At 47.0% G+C, this 12,592-nt stretch overlaps 1 protein-coding gene across 11 annotated transcripts in view; it reads left to right on the top strand.

Annotated features, from left to right (window-relative positions):
- Window positions 1-12,592, top strand: part of msi2b (musashi RNA-binding protein 2b) — a 560,852-nt gene that overhangs the window by 406,488 nt on the left and 141,772 nt on the right. For all 11 annotated transcript variants that reach the window (XM_080210479.1, XM_080210476.1, XM_080210473.1 and 8 more), the window contains exon 10: window positions 4,508-4,582. In XM_080210479.1, coding sequence (XP_080066605.1) covers window positions 4,508-4,582 — 75 coding nt within the window. The remainder of the gene's footprint in view (window positions 1-4,507; window positions 4,583-12,592) is intronic.

Genomic DNA, 12,592 nt, shown 5'->3' with positions numbered 1-12,592 from the left:
CCCTTCCGAGTCGTGCTTTGTGCCAGGGGTAGTGTCGAGCGGATCTGGAAATTAAAATTGGAGAGCATGAGAAGGTTTGAGTTAAATGTAACAAGCTTTTTTTTCTTATAACCATGAAAAATTAATAACCCATTAAATGAGCGTTGAATTATTAATCCACACCATCAAATGTCTGCTAAGATAGCACATTCAGCCTGCATGCCCTCTCTTTTATTTCAGTCCCATTAAGAATTACTCTGTCAAATCACACTTAACCTTTCAAGCTCTGAGTTGCCCCGAGGAGTGACCCTGGACTCTTGTTAAGTGCGCTCCCTGGGCAAGGGAGGTGGCCAGCAGCGGTGTTAGTGCCAATCCCGGGATTCTGTTGAACTTGGGTTTCGATTCCCGGCTTGGGTCACTGTTTATGTGCATTCTCCTCGTGTCTGCATGGGTTTCTTCTGGGTGCCCCGGAATCCTCCCACTGTCTGAAAGACACAGTGAGTAGTCTCAGAACACCAGGTTAAAGTCCAACAGGTTCATTTAGTAGCACAAGCTTTTGGAGCAATGCCCCTTCATCAGGTGACATCCGAAAGACATGCAGGTTAGGGGGACTGGCCATGCTGAGTTGCCCCTTATGGTATTCAAAGCTGTATGGGTTAGGGGGATTAGCAGCGTAAGAACGTGGGGTTAGAGGGATTGGGCCTGGGTGGGTTGCTGTGTCGGAGAGTTGGTGCAGACTCGATGGGCTGAATGGCCGCCTTCTGCACAGTGGGAATTTATGAGAGCTGCTGCAGACTCGATGGACCAGAAGCATGGTGTTGTTGGCCATCGATCCATCCATCCATTTCCTCCTCCATTCTCTACTTGCCCACTTGCTCATTCCCTCGCTCAGCTGCTCTCCTATCATGCCTGGTTCGCCTGGGCACCCCTTATCACCAGCCGCTCACTTCCTCCGGCTACTACATGCAAAGAGCTAGGATAGAACACCAAATCTGGGATTGGACGGGGTGAAGAGCTCTGTAGTCGTACAACAGTTATACTCCGGGGAGACCAAGACCAGTGTCAGTGCAGCAACAATTTGCCTTGGCTCCATATATTCACAGGTTGTCAAATCTCCCGTAGCATTGCGTTATGGGTCAGGTTAGAAACTCCAAAGTGTTTTACAAAGCCTGCCTGAATTATAAGTTTTGCATTTTGAATTTGGCGAGGATAAGCACGAGCTGTTTCACATCGGGTATGATTCAAATGACCCACTAGGGAGCTTTTATCAAAAAAAGTTAATCAAGAGCATAGTTAACATATATTGTTAACATATGGTTTTACTACAAAAGAGGGCCTTCTCCAAGAGTGGTGTGATTGATTACAATTATTTATAGGACACACTGTTCGCTGGAAAAGATGAATTATCTGAAGTTTTAAAAAGGAGTTGAATGGATTCGTGACTAAGCAGGGAGGTTCAGGACATTTGGAAACGGGAAAGGGAAATAGACTCCCCAGAAACGAGATTGGGACCATAGTTAACAAAATTAACAATATCTTTTATTGATTACAAGCAAAAGCAAACAAGCATAACAATGTATAACCCTTAACCAGTATATATCAGATGCTCTCATCAAAAACAATATTCAATAAATAAAACCCTTCAAACACATTTATCACTGCACAGAGTAAAGCTCACATGATGCTGGAATCCAGTTCCTTGGGTTGTATGTTGATTTCAAATGATCTTGAAAACTCAGAGCAGTCTATAGTCAGATGAGCTCCCCCAAAAACACAGATTTTTCATTGCAACATGGCAACAAGCTTTTCTATGAGCTAATTGGTAAAACTTTCAAAGCAAAATTTCCAGCTTCTAAGTCAATTTCACAGTAACTTTATTGCAGTTTTAATGTAAGCCTTACTTGTGACTAATAGATAAGCTTTATTTTAAGTTTGCCTCTAACCTCTTAAAGGTACACTAACATCACAATTGCTAAAGATAAATCGATGTGACTTGTCAGGGCATGAATCTTATGGGCATGTTATGATTTGATAAAATGGGTTTTTAAAGGAGCGAAAGCTCAAATAAGGGCAGCACAGTGGTTAGCAGCGCTGCTTCACAATGCCAGGGACCCGGGTTCAATTCCCGGTTTGTTTGTGTGGAATCTGCATGTTCTCCCCGTGTCGACGGGGCTTTCCTCTGGGTGCTCCAGTTTCCTCCCACAGTCCGAGAGACGTGCTGGTTAGGATGCATTGGGCCGTGCTAAATTCTCCCTCCGTGTACCCAGACAGGCGCCAGAGTTTGGCAACTAGGGGATTTTCACAGTAACTTCATTGCGGTGTTAATGTAAGCCTACTTATGACACTAATAAACTTTAAAACAATACAACCCTAAACACCCCTCCCTAGTGAGTGAGTTCAATTTAGTCACTTGATGTACACTGTGTCATAAAATTAGGCAGGGTCTAAATCTGTACTTTAGTGAGGTTGATTGAGGGATACGGGTTGGCCTGGACAATAGGAACAGATCCTTTGTTCTTCATTGAAATTACGCCAGGGGATCTTGTACGCCTTCTTGTTTCAAAGGTCCCAACCAGAAAGTGACCTACCTCACTGCTGCACTGGAGTGCCAGTCTAAGTGTTGTGTTCAAGTTTCCGGAGTGGGATTCGAACCTCCGATGTTCTGACATTGAGGCAAAAATGGTACCCGCGGTGTCCTGGCTGTCTTCGATGGGGGTCAGTGAGTGTCCTCAGTAGAGTTTAAATCTAATCACAAACCCTCTAGTGGATGCCCCCCCCCCCACCCCCACCCACACCCCCCGCATATCACTACCTGCATTATTTGTAGGGAATAATGTTCAGAAATGAATGCTTGGTTGTCACGGTGTCGGGGGAACTGGGCTGCTGTAGAGACCCAGCGTCGACAGTGTTAGGGTGGCAATGGAGAAAGGATAATCCACTTCTGTCCTGCTTTCCTTATGGTCCCAGTCTTGTTTCTGGAGAGTCTATTTCCCTTTTTGAATATTTCCCTTTTTGAAATGTCCTGCACCTCTTGCTTAGTCACGGATCCATCCAACTCCTTTATAAAGCTTCAGATAATTCATCTTTTCCAGCAAACCGTGTGTTCTATAAATAATCATAATCAATCGCACCAATCTTGGAGAACGCCCTCTTTTGTAGTAAAACCATTGGCGCGTTCTCCATAAGTATCTTTATGATTATCATAGAATCCCTACAGTCCAGAAGGAGACCATTCGGTCCATCGAGCCTGCACCAACAACAATCTCACCCAGGCCCTACCCTCGTATCCCCATGTATTTACCCCGACAATCCCCCCGACACTAAAGGGTAAGTTAGCATGGCTAATCCATCTAACCCTCTCATTTTTGGACTGTGGGAGGATACCGGAGGGCCCGGAGGAAACCCACGCAGACACGGGGAGAATGTGCAAACTCCGGGCAAAATGTGCAGACTCTGCACAGGAAGGAATTGAACCTGGTGCTGTGAGGGAGCAGTGCTAACCCGCTGTGTCGCCATGTCACCCTACTACCTTCTCCCGTCGTGTCTTCTCCTTCACCTCCACTGGGTTCGCCCAATGTATTTCTCCCATGTCAATTTTGCCATCGTCTTGAGGTTACATTAAGCCACAAGGCAGTAAGCCAGAAAGTTCCCACAGCCACTTGCTGATCTGTGCTGACTTAGCGATGGTCCAACCTGCCTCAGCCGTCGCTGGGTGAGGGGAGCAAAAAATTGGCCAGTCTTCCTTTTCCCTTTCAGTTCCTGCCTGGTTGATGTTTGCACTGGAAGGTATGCTTGCACTGATATTCGAGTAAACACATGGTTAAGGGTCAGCTGTTGGGGTTCAATGCATGAGGAGTGACTCTTGACTACAGAAGGTGCAGCTGAAAGTGACCTTCTGAAATGGATCCGTGGAAAAATCTCCTTAAAATAAGTGGAAACACCCCACTCCCCGTTTGACTTGAGGTGGAGATGCCAGCGTTGGACTGGGCTGGGCACAGTAAGAAGTCTCACAACACCAGGTTAAAATCCCAACAGGTTTGGAGGGACAAAGAGTCTGGCCCTGTGCTGTAATTTATTTTGTTCTTTGTTTATCTGGAATCACGAGCTTTCGGAGCACTGCTCCTTCATCAGGTGAGACTGGCCAACTTGCCTATTTGTCTTAGCTGAGCTTTTAGCTTCATTACAATTTTCCCAAAGGTAGGGGAGCCTAAAACTAGAGGTTATAGGTTTAAGGTGAGGGGAGAGAGGCTTACAAAAGGGTGTTTTTTTTCACAGAGGGTGATGAATGTCTGGAACAAGCTGCCAGAGGCATAGTAGGGTAATAGTAGAGTTCAATTTTGTCTTTCCAAAAGCATTTAGACAGTTCCATGCTGTAAACCTCTAGGACTCTATGACAATTGCCTTATAGTAACGGTGGTGCAGCCTGTGTAAAAGTTGTGACTAAGATGTATACAGCAGCCGCCGCAGTCTGCTTCCTCTAACCTGAAATCTTACATCTTCTCTCCCTCTCTATAATATTCTTTTAAAGGTTACCCAAACTTTGTCGCAACGTACGGTCGTGGATACCCGGGATTCGCGCCAAGCTACAGCTACCAGTTCCCAGGTACGTGGACCCTTGATTCTATCTCACAGCAGCCACCTGATCCTTCTATTCCCTCACTCTGACCCCTCCGCCCTCATCACCGTGCTCAGAAAGTGCATAACAAAACCCTTCCTACCAGTTTCCATGGGGTCTTTTCCCTGAGTTCCTTGTGAGACCCCGCTGGTTATTTGTAAGTCACTGGGTGGTAAAATGTAGGAGCAGAAAATATTCTTTCCATTCGAGGTTCTGAGTCATGTTGCCTGCTGGGAGAATGGGGCAAATAACTTACCCCCCCACCCTCCATAACCCCAGGGTAAGTCCCTTGGCGCCCTGAGAATGTTGTGATGGTGAGCCAACCACAAGCAGTGGGCTTACTCAGAGGGCCACGATGTGGAGATGCGGGCGTTGGACTGGAGTAGGCACTGTAAGATGTCTCACAACTCCAGGTTAAAGTCCCAGCAGGTTTATTTGGAATCACGAGCTTTTGGAGTGCCGCTCCTTCATCAGGTGAAGGAGCAGTGCTCTGAAAGCTCGTGCTACCAAATAAACCTGTTGGATTTTAACCTGGCATTGTGAGACTTCTTACTGTGCCTACTCCAGAGAGCAGCAGTTAAGAGTCAGCCACATCTGCAGTGTGGAACTGGAGTCTCTTATGGGCCGAATCGGCTGACAGCAGCAGATTTACTTTTCCACGGAGCTCCAAGGAAGATCTACTTGGAAGTCTGACACATTGCATTACCAAGACACAGACTCATTGTCAATACATTGGCTATCCGGTCACATAGTCATTCAGCCTCCCCTTACTTCAGGATCCAGCAAGTCCAGTCATGATCCAGTATGGTTAGAGAGGCCAAGTGGCCATCTCCAGCTCTTCTGTCTCTTAAATTACTAACCCAAATTTGGGACCAGCTTAGAAACATAAATCCTACAGTGCAGAAGGAGGCCATTTGGCCCATCGAGTCTGCACCGACCACAATCCCACCCAGGCCCTATCCCCATAACCCTATGCATTTACTCTAGCTAGTCCCCCTGACACTAAGGGGCAATTTGGCACAGCCAGTCCACCTAACCGGCACATCTTTGGGCTGTGGGAGGAAACTGGAGCACCCGGAGGAAACCCACGCAGACATGGAGAGAATGTGCAAAATCCACACAGATGGTGACCCAAGCTGGGAATCGAACCCGGGTCCCTGGCGCTGTGAGGCAGCAGTGCTAACCACCGTGCTGCCCAGCTTGTTTCCCGTTCACTCCCATCGTGCCGAATTCCGATGTTTCCTCTCATTCACACTCTGCAGAATTCCAAATGGGCAGCAGAGAACTCACCTACGAAATACCCTGATGTCTCTTCCATCAGTGCTCCCCCCTATCAGTACAGTCACTCCTCAGCCACTGTCGCCTTGAGGCAGCAGGATACATTAGGCTTTTAATCACATTGTGTACATTTTCTGATAGCGTGTTACAATCGGAGTGAGTGATTAAGTGACTATGTCGCGCAGAGAGACATGCAGTCTGCTTATTTTTATCTGCACTTTACGGACATCACAGTCTAACCAGGGCACTTCTTGGCGTGATGCATTTATTAGGATTCGGCAGGGCGGCACAGCTGAATTAATTTTGTAATAAGCATTCCAACACTTTTTACGACTGCGTACGGGGTTGGAGTGGCAGGGTCAAAGCAAAGGAGGGACCTCTATCTGAAAACCAAATTCGACGTCACCACGGTTCACAGATCAGCGTTGTATGTTTTTGGAGGATGATTATTCTGTCCCTGGTGATATGAGGAGCAGATGCCAAATTGAGAAAATTGTTCATGAGAAAAAAATGTTGTTCTGCCAACTCACACATCGAATGTCCAGTTAGTTAGGCCAGCAATGGGGTCACTCAAGACCATCCAATCAGTCTGGCAATACTACAATAGAAACAGAAAGCACGAACAGTGCTGGCTGCATCTGTGGAGAGACGGACCGAGTTAACGTTTCGAGTCCAATGTGACTCTTCTTCAGCGCATTGATGCAGTTTGGTGAGGCTATCCAGCTGTAATTAAATGTAAAACCCATTAACTGCTGACTCTCAGGATATTCTACAATTTACATAAATTGCTCAACTTTTAAGCTTAATGGTCACCACCCATCTCTTTGCAAATTTCTCTTTGATTTGATTTATTATTGTCACATGTATTGGGATACAGTGAAAAGTATTGTATTTTGTGCGCTGTACAGACAACGCACACCGTTCATAGAGAAGGAAAGGAGAGGGTGCAGGATGTAGTTTATTTATTCGTCACAAGTAAGTCGAACATTAACACTGCAATTAAGTTACGGTGAAATTACCCTGGTCTCCACAATTCGGCGTCTGTTTGGGTCAATCCACCTAACCAGCACGTCTTTCAGAATGTGAGCGGAAACTGTAACGTTGAGTACAGTGGATACTTCTTCTTGTGGGTCATTCTCGGACGAGAGGTCATAGTCTTAGGCTAAGGGGTAGCAAAGTTAAAGCAGAGTTGAGGAGAAACTATTTCTCCCAAAGGATTGTGAATCTGTGGAATTCGCTGCCCCAAAGTGCAGTGGATGCTGGGACAGTGAGTAAATTTAAGGAGGAGTTAGACAGACTTTTAATTGGTAATGGTTTGAAAGGTTATGGGGAGAAGGCAGGAAAATGGGGATGAGGAGCATATCAGCCATGATCGAATGGGGGAGCGGACTCGATGGCCTATCTCTATTCCTATATCTTTAAGACTTAAAAGATGGTCTAGGTTAAGCTCGCTGGCCACTGCAGCAGGTCAGTGGGCTTGGGATGGACCAGGGCGGGAATGTTCCGACCCCTCCCACTGGTGGGGTCCTCCGATCCCGCCAAAGGCAGTGAATGAGTGAAAGGCTTGCTGCCTCCACTCGCGGCAGGGGGAAGCCCCCAGAATTTTCCAGCCCAAACGAGTCTGTGAAGATCACTGGCTTCCGGTGATTGGCTTGTCCCTTTCCGCAGTGGGTAGCAGGTTTCATACACACATTGGATTTTTGTTTGTCGTGACTTTGGCAATATCAGGTCACCAACCTCTGTAAGCAACACGGGGGTGGCAAGGTGGCATAGTGGTTAGCACTTCCGCCTCACAGTGCCAGGGACTCAGATTCAATTCCTGGCTTGGGTCACTGTCTGTGCAGGGTTTGCACATTCTCCCTGTGTCTGCGTGGGTTTCCTACTTTCCTCCCACAGTCCAGAGATGTACCAGATAGGTGGATTGGCCATGCTAAATTGCCCCTTAGCGTCAGGGGACTAGCTAGAGTAAATGTAGATTGATGGGGCCTGGGCGAGATTGTGGTCGGTGCAGGCTCGATGGGCCGAATGGCCTCCTTTTGTGCTGTAGACATTCTGTGATGTATTCAATGTTGACATACTTTTGATTGGTAAGGGAGTCAAGAGTTTGCAGGAGGGCGGGTGGACAGACAAGGAAGTGGAGTTAAGACCACAGTCAGATTAGCCACGATCTTATTGAATGGTGGAACAGACTCGAGGGGCCAAATGACCCACTGCTGCCATTTCTTGTGTTCTCATTGGTGCATCCATCAAGGTTGGGACTTAGTTCATTCGGCCATAAATGATGGAGTAATAACAATAATAATAATAATAATACCAGATATTATTTCATTTATATAACTCCGTACATGGAGTTTAAAGGTGAAATCTTAATGAAGTCACTTCCAGTTGGTCAGCTGGTACTTGGCAATGGGCTGTCCTGCTGGAACTGTTCCTATGCAGACAGGAAACCCAGCAGGAATCAAACACACCCCAAGCGCAGGGAGCTAGAGTCTGTTCCATCGGCCCAGAGCCCAGTATTTGTGGGAATGTGTGTAGACTTGGAACAAGCAATCCCAGTGACTCTGAAACTTAGGACTGAGCTAAGCCTCTGAAGTGGAATTCTTCTGGTTTTGATTTGATTTATTGTTGTCACATGTATTAGTATACAGTAAAAAGTATTGTTTCTTGCGCGCTATACAGACAAAGCATACCGTTCATAGTGAAGGAAAGGAGAGAGAGCAGAATGTAGTGTTACAGTCATAACTAGGGTGTTAGAGAAAGATCACCTTAATGCGAGGTAGGTCCGTTCAAAAGTCTGACAGCAGCAGGGAAGAAGCTATTTTTGAGTCGATTGGTACGTGACCTCAGACTTTTGTATCTTTTTCCCAACGGAAGAAGATGGAAGGGAGAATGTCCGGGATGTGTGGGGTCCTTGATTATTCTGGCTGCTTTGCTGAGGCAGTGGGAAGTGTAGACAGAGTCAGTGGATGGGAGGCTGGTTTGCGTGATGGATTGGGCTTCGTTCACCACCTTTTGTAGTTTCAGGACACTGCTCCCCGTGTGATTGTGTGATCCTGTAGCTGACTCTCTGATGCAAAAAAAACACTTGCCTCTGTAAACTCAAGCAAAGAGATGCAATCTCCTTAAGTTTTTCACTCCTGCGTTTAATTACGTGTGCTCCAACCTGAAATACAATGTGATAGTATCTTAATGGAGTTGAGCGGCGCAGTGTGTGCCCACTGAGCTGTATGTCAGGGATGGTTAATCTGCACTGATGTATTGCAAAATCGCGAGGAAACACTCATAGAGATCTGAAACACAAACCAGATTGTGCTGAATGAACTCAGCAGGTTTGGCAGCATCTGCGGAGAGAGAAACAGAGTTAAAAGGAAGGATTTTATGGCCTCGCTCACCTTGAAACCATAATGTCACGCCCGAGGTCATCTGACCTTCCCATTTGACAAAGAGCTTTGACAAAGGGCCATCTGGACTCGAAACCTCAGTTCTTTCCTCTCCTTACAGATGATACTGAGATTTTCCAGCATTTTCTCTTTTGGACCTTCTCATGTTCTGCCCCTCACCCGCTCCGATTGCCACAGCGGATGGGGCGTTAAAATTCCGGCCAAGGTTTCGGTTCCATGAGACTCTTCTTCAGACTTAAAGAGAGGGAGTAGTGTGATGGATTTTATATTGTATCAGATGGGATGGAGTCCTTATGGGATGTGGGTCTAAGGTGCTGTAGTCAAGGTAGCCCTGGGAGTTGGTGGATTTGCAGTGAATATTGGTGGTTAGCTTATCACTGGAAATGGAGACAGAGCGGTTAGGGAGGGGAAAGGAAGTGTCAGAGATGGACCATGTGAAGGTGGAGAGGGATGGAAATTGGAACCATAATTGGTAAATTTTTCTGGGCCCAGACAAGAGGATGAGGCGACACTGATATAGTCATCAATGTAATGGATAAAGAATTGCAGGAGAAGGCCTGCATAGAACTGGAACAAGGAGTTGTTCCACATACGCACAAAGAGACAAACATAACTGGGGCCCAAGCAGATACTCCTTGCCGCACATTTCACTTGCAAGGAGTGAGACAAGTTAAGGGAGAAATTGTTGAATGAGAGAGCAAGTTCGGCCAGACGGGGGAGAGTGGTGGTGGATGGGGATTGTTCAGGTCTCTGTTCGAGGAAGAATTGGAGAGCCCTCAGACTGTTCTGGTGGGCGATGGAGGTGTAGTGGGATTGGGCATCCACAGTGAAGAAGAAATGGTTTGGACCAAGGAACTGGAAGTTGTTGATATATCGGGCATCAAAGGAGTCATGGATGTTGGTGGGAAGAGACTGGACAAGGGGATAGAAGATGGAGTCAAAATCAGAAAAATTGAGCTGTGTGGGACAGGAACAGGTTGACATGATGGGCCTACCGGCATAGTCCAGTTTGTGGATTTTGGGAAAGAGGTAGAAGTGGGCTGTCCGGGGTTGGGAGAGTATGAGATTGGAAGCTGTGGAGTGAAGATCTCCAGAAGCGATGAGGTCAGTGACAGTCCTGGAAACTGTGGCATGATGTTTGGTGATGGGGTCACAGTTAAGGGTGAGGTAGGAGGAAGTGTCTGAAAGTTGGAGCTCAGCCTCTGCGAGGTAGATGTCCGTACGCCAGACAACAATAGCACTGCCCTTGTTGGCGGGTTTGATAACAAAGTCAGGTTTAGACCTGAGAGGACGGAGCGCAGCCAGTTCAGAGGGAGACAGGTTGGAGTGGCTAAGTGGAGCAGAGTAATTGAGACGGTCGATGTTGCGCTGACAGTTCTCACTGAAAAGATCAAGAACAAGCAGGAGGCCGGAGGGAGGGGTCCAGGTAGAGGGCGAATGCTGGAGGGGTAGGGGTGAAAGGCTCTGTTGCTGAACAGTGTGGTGGGGGGGCGTCTCCTGCCCAAAGATGTGAGTGCGAGGGTGGAGACGACGGCAGAAGAGTTCAGAATCCTGCTTAGCCTGAAATTCTTTGAGGTGAGGGTGCAAGTGAGTGAAATGGAGTCCTTTGCTGAGGACGTACGGGGAAACTGAGAGAGATCTACTTGCCCACAGTAATAACCATTCCTGCAACAATGGAACAATTCAAAGTCAGATGACATTGCTGGGGCTAACTTATTGCTATCCCATAGGTAAACTGTATTAACCCATTACGATGTACAGAGCCTGTAACAGTTTTAACATCCTGTTTGTGCCTGGCGGTAAACATGAGACAGTTGTGAGATGTAATTCTGGGTTAGGCAGGGCATCTTGCGACAGTACATAGAACATAGAACACTACAGCACAAACAGGCCCTTCGGCCCACAAGTTGCACTAATCATATCCCTACCTACCAGGCCTATCTATAACCCTCAATCCCATTAAATCCCATGTACTCATCCAGAAATCTCCTAAAACACCCCAACGAGTTCGCCTCCGCCACCACCGTCGGCAGCCGATTCCACTCACTCACCACCCTCTGAGTGAAAAACTTATCCCTGACATCTCCTCTGTACCTGCTCCCCAGCACCTTACACCTGTGTCCTCTCGTAGCGACCATTTCAGCCCTGGGAAATAGTACTTGTTATAATCCCTGATTCTTAAACCTCTCTCTCATTTCTTTTCGGTAGACTCTTGTGGCATACTTTAAAAGAATCATAGGAAGGTTATATGATGTGCGGAGGCCATTTGGCCCATCAAGCCCATGTCAACCCTCTTCCAGAGCAATTCAGCCACTCCCCTCTCCTCCCTTTCCCTGTAGCCCTGAAGATTTTTTTTTCCCCACTTGGTGCTTATCCAATTCCCATTTTTACAGTCAGGTACTCCAGATCGTGACCACGCCTGGATGCTTGTGTCACCATTCTGTCAAGTGGGAACAGTTTCTCTCTATCCACTCTGACCAGCACCATCAAGATTTTGAACACCTCTTATTAAATCCCCTGTCAACCTTCTCTTCCGAGCAGAACAGTCCCAATTTCTCTAATCTAATCCTCATCACCGAAATCCCTCACACCAGGGCCATCCTGTATTGTAATGGCACTTCCTGCCCGCATGGAGTTGGGAGTCTGTCTCCCATAAGGGTTCTTGCAATATTCGGTACTGAAATATTCTAGTGATTAATCCAACTTCCTTGCATTACCTGCTCATTGATTATACTCGCACCCAGTATTCCTGGCCTGGAGTTTAAAGTTCATTTATTAGTGTCATAAGTCAGTTTGCATTAACACTGCAATGAAGTTACTGTGAAAATCCCCTAGTCCCCACACTCCAGCACCTGTTCAGGTACACTGTTAGGGGCAATTTAGCATGGCCATTGCACCTAACCAGCGCGTCTTTCAGACTGTGGGAGGAAACCGGAGCACCCAGAGAAAACCCACGCAGACACGGGGAGAACATGCAGACTCCACACACGCAGTGACCCAAGCTGGGAATCAAACCGGGATCCCTGTAGCTGTGAGGCAGCAGTGCTAACCATTGTGCCATCGTGCCGCCCATATCAGGGATCCAGTGTTGTAGTGCATGAGTCACAAGAGGTTAGTAGAGTGGTTCAGCGAGTAATTAGGAAAGCTATGTTATCATTTATTATGAAGGGAATTGATTACGAGAATAGGGAGGCTTTGCTTCAGTTGTACAGAGACCACATCTGGAATATTGTGTACAGTTTGGCCTCCTTATTTACATACCTTAGCAGTTCGGAGAAGGTCCACTGGATTAATACCAGCAGTGGACGGGTTGTCTTAT

Source organism: Carcharhinus amblyrhynchos, chromosome 23, assembly GCF_965287045.1.
Source record: "Carcharhinus amblyrhynchos chromosome 23, sCarAmb.v2.hapA, whole genome shotgun sequence".
Taxonomy (NCBI): Eukaryota; Metazoa; Chordata; class Chondrichthyes; order Carcharhiniformes; family Carcharhinidae; genus Carcharhinus; species Carcharhinus amblyrhynchos.
This window is presented reverse-complemented; position numbering and strand designations above follow the sequence as displayed.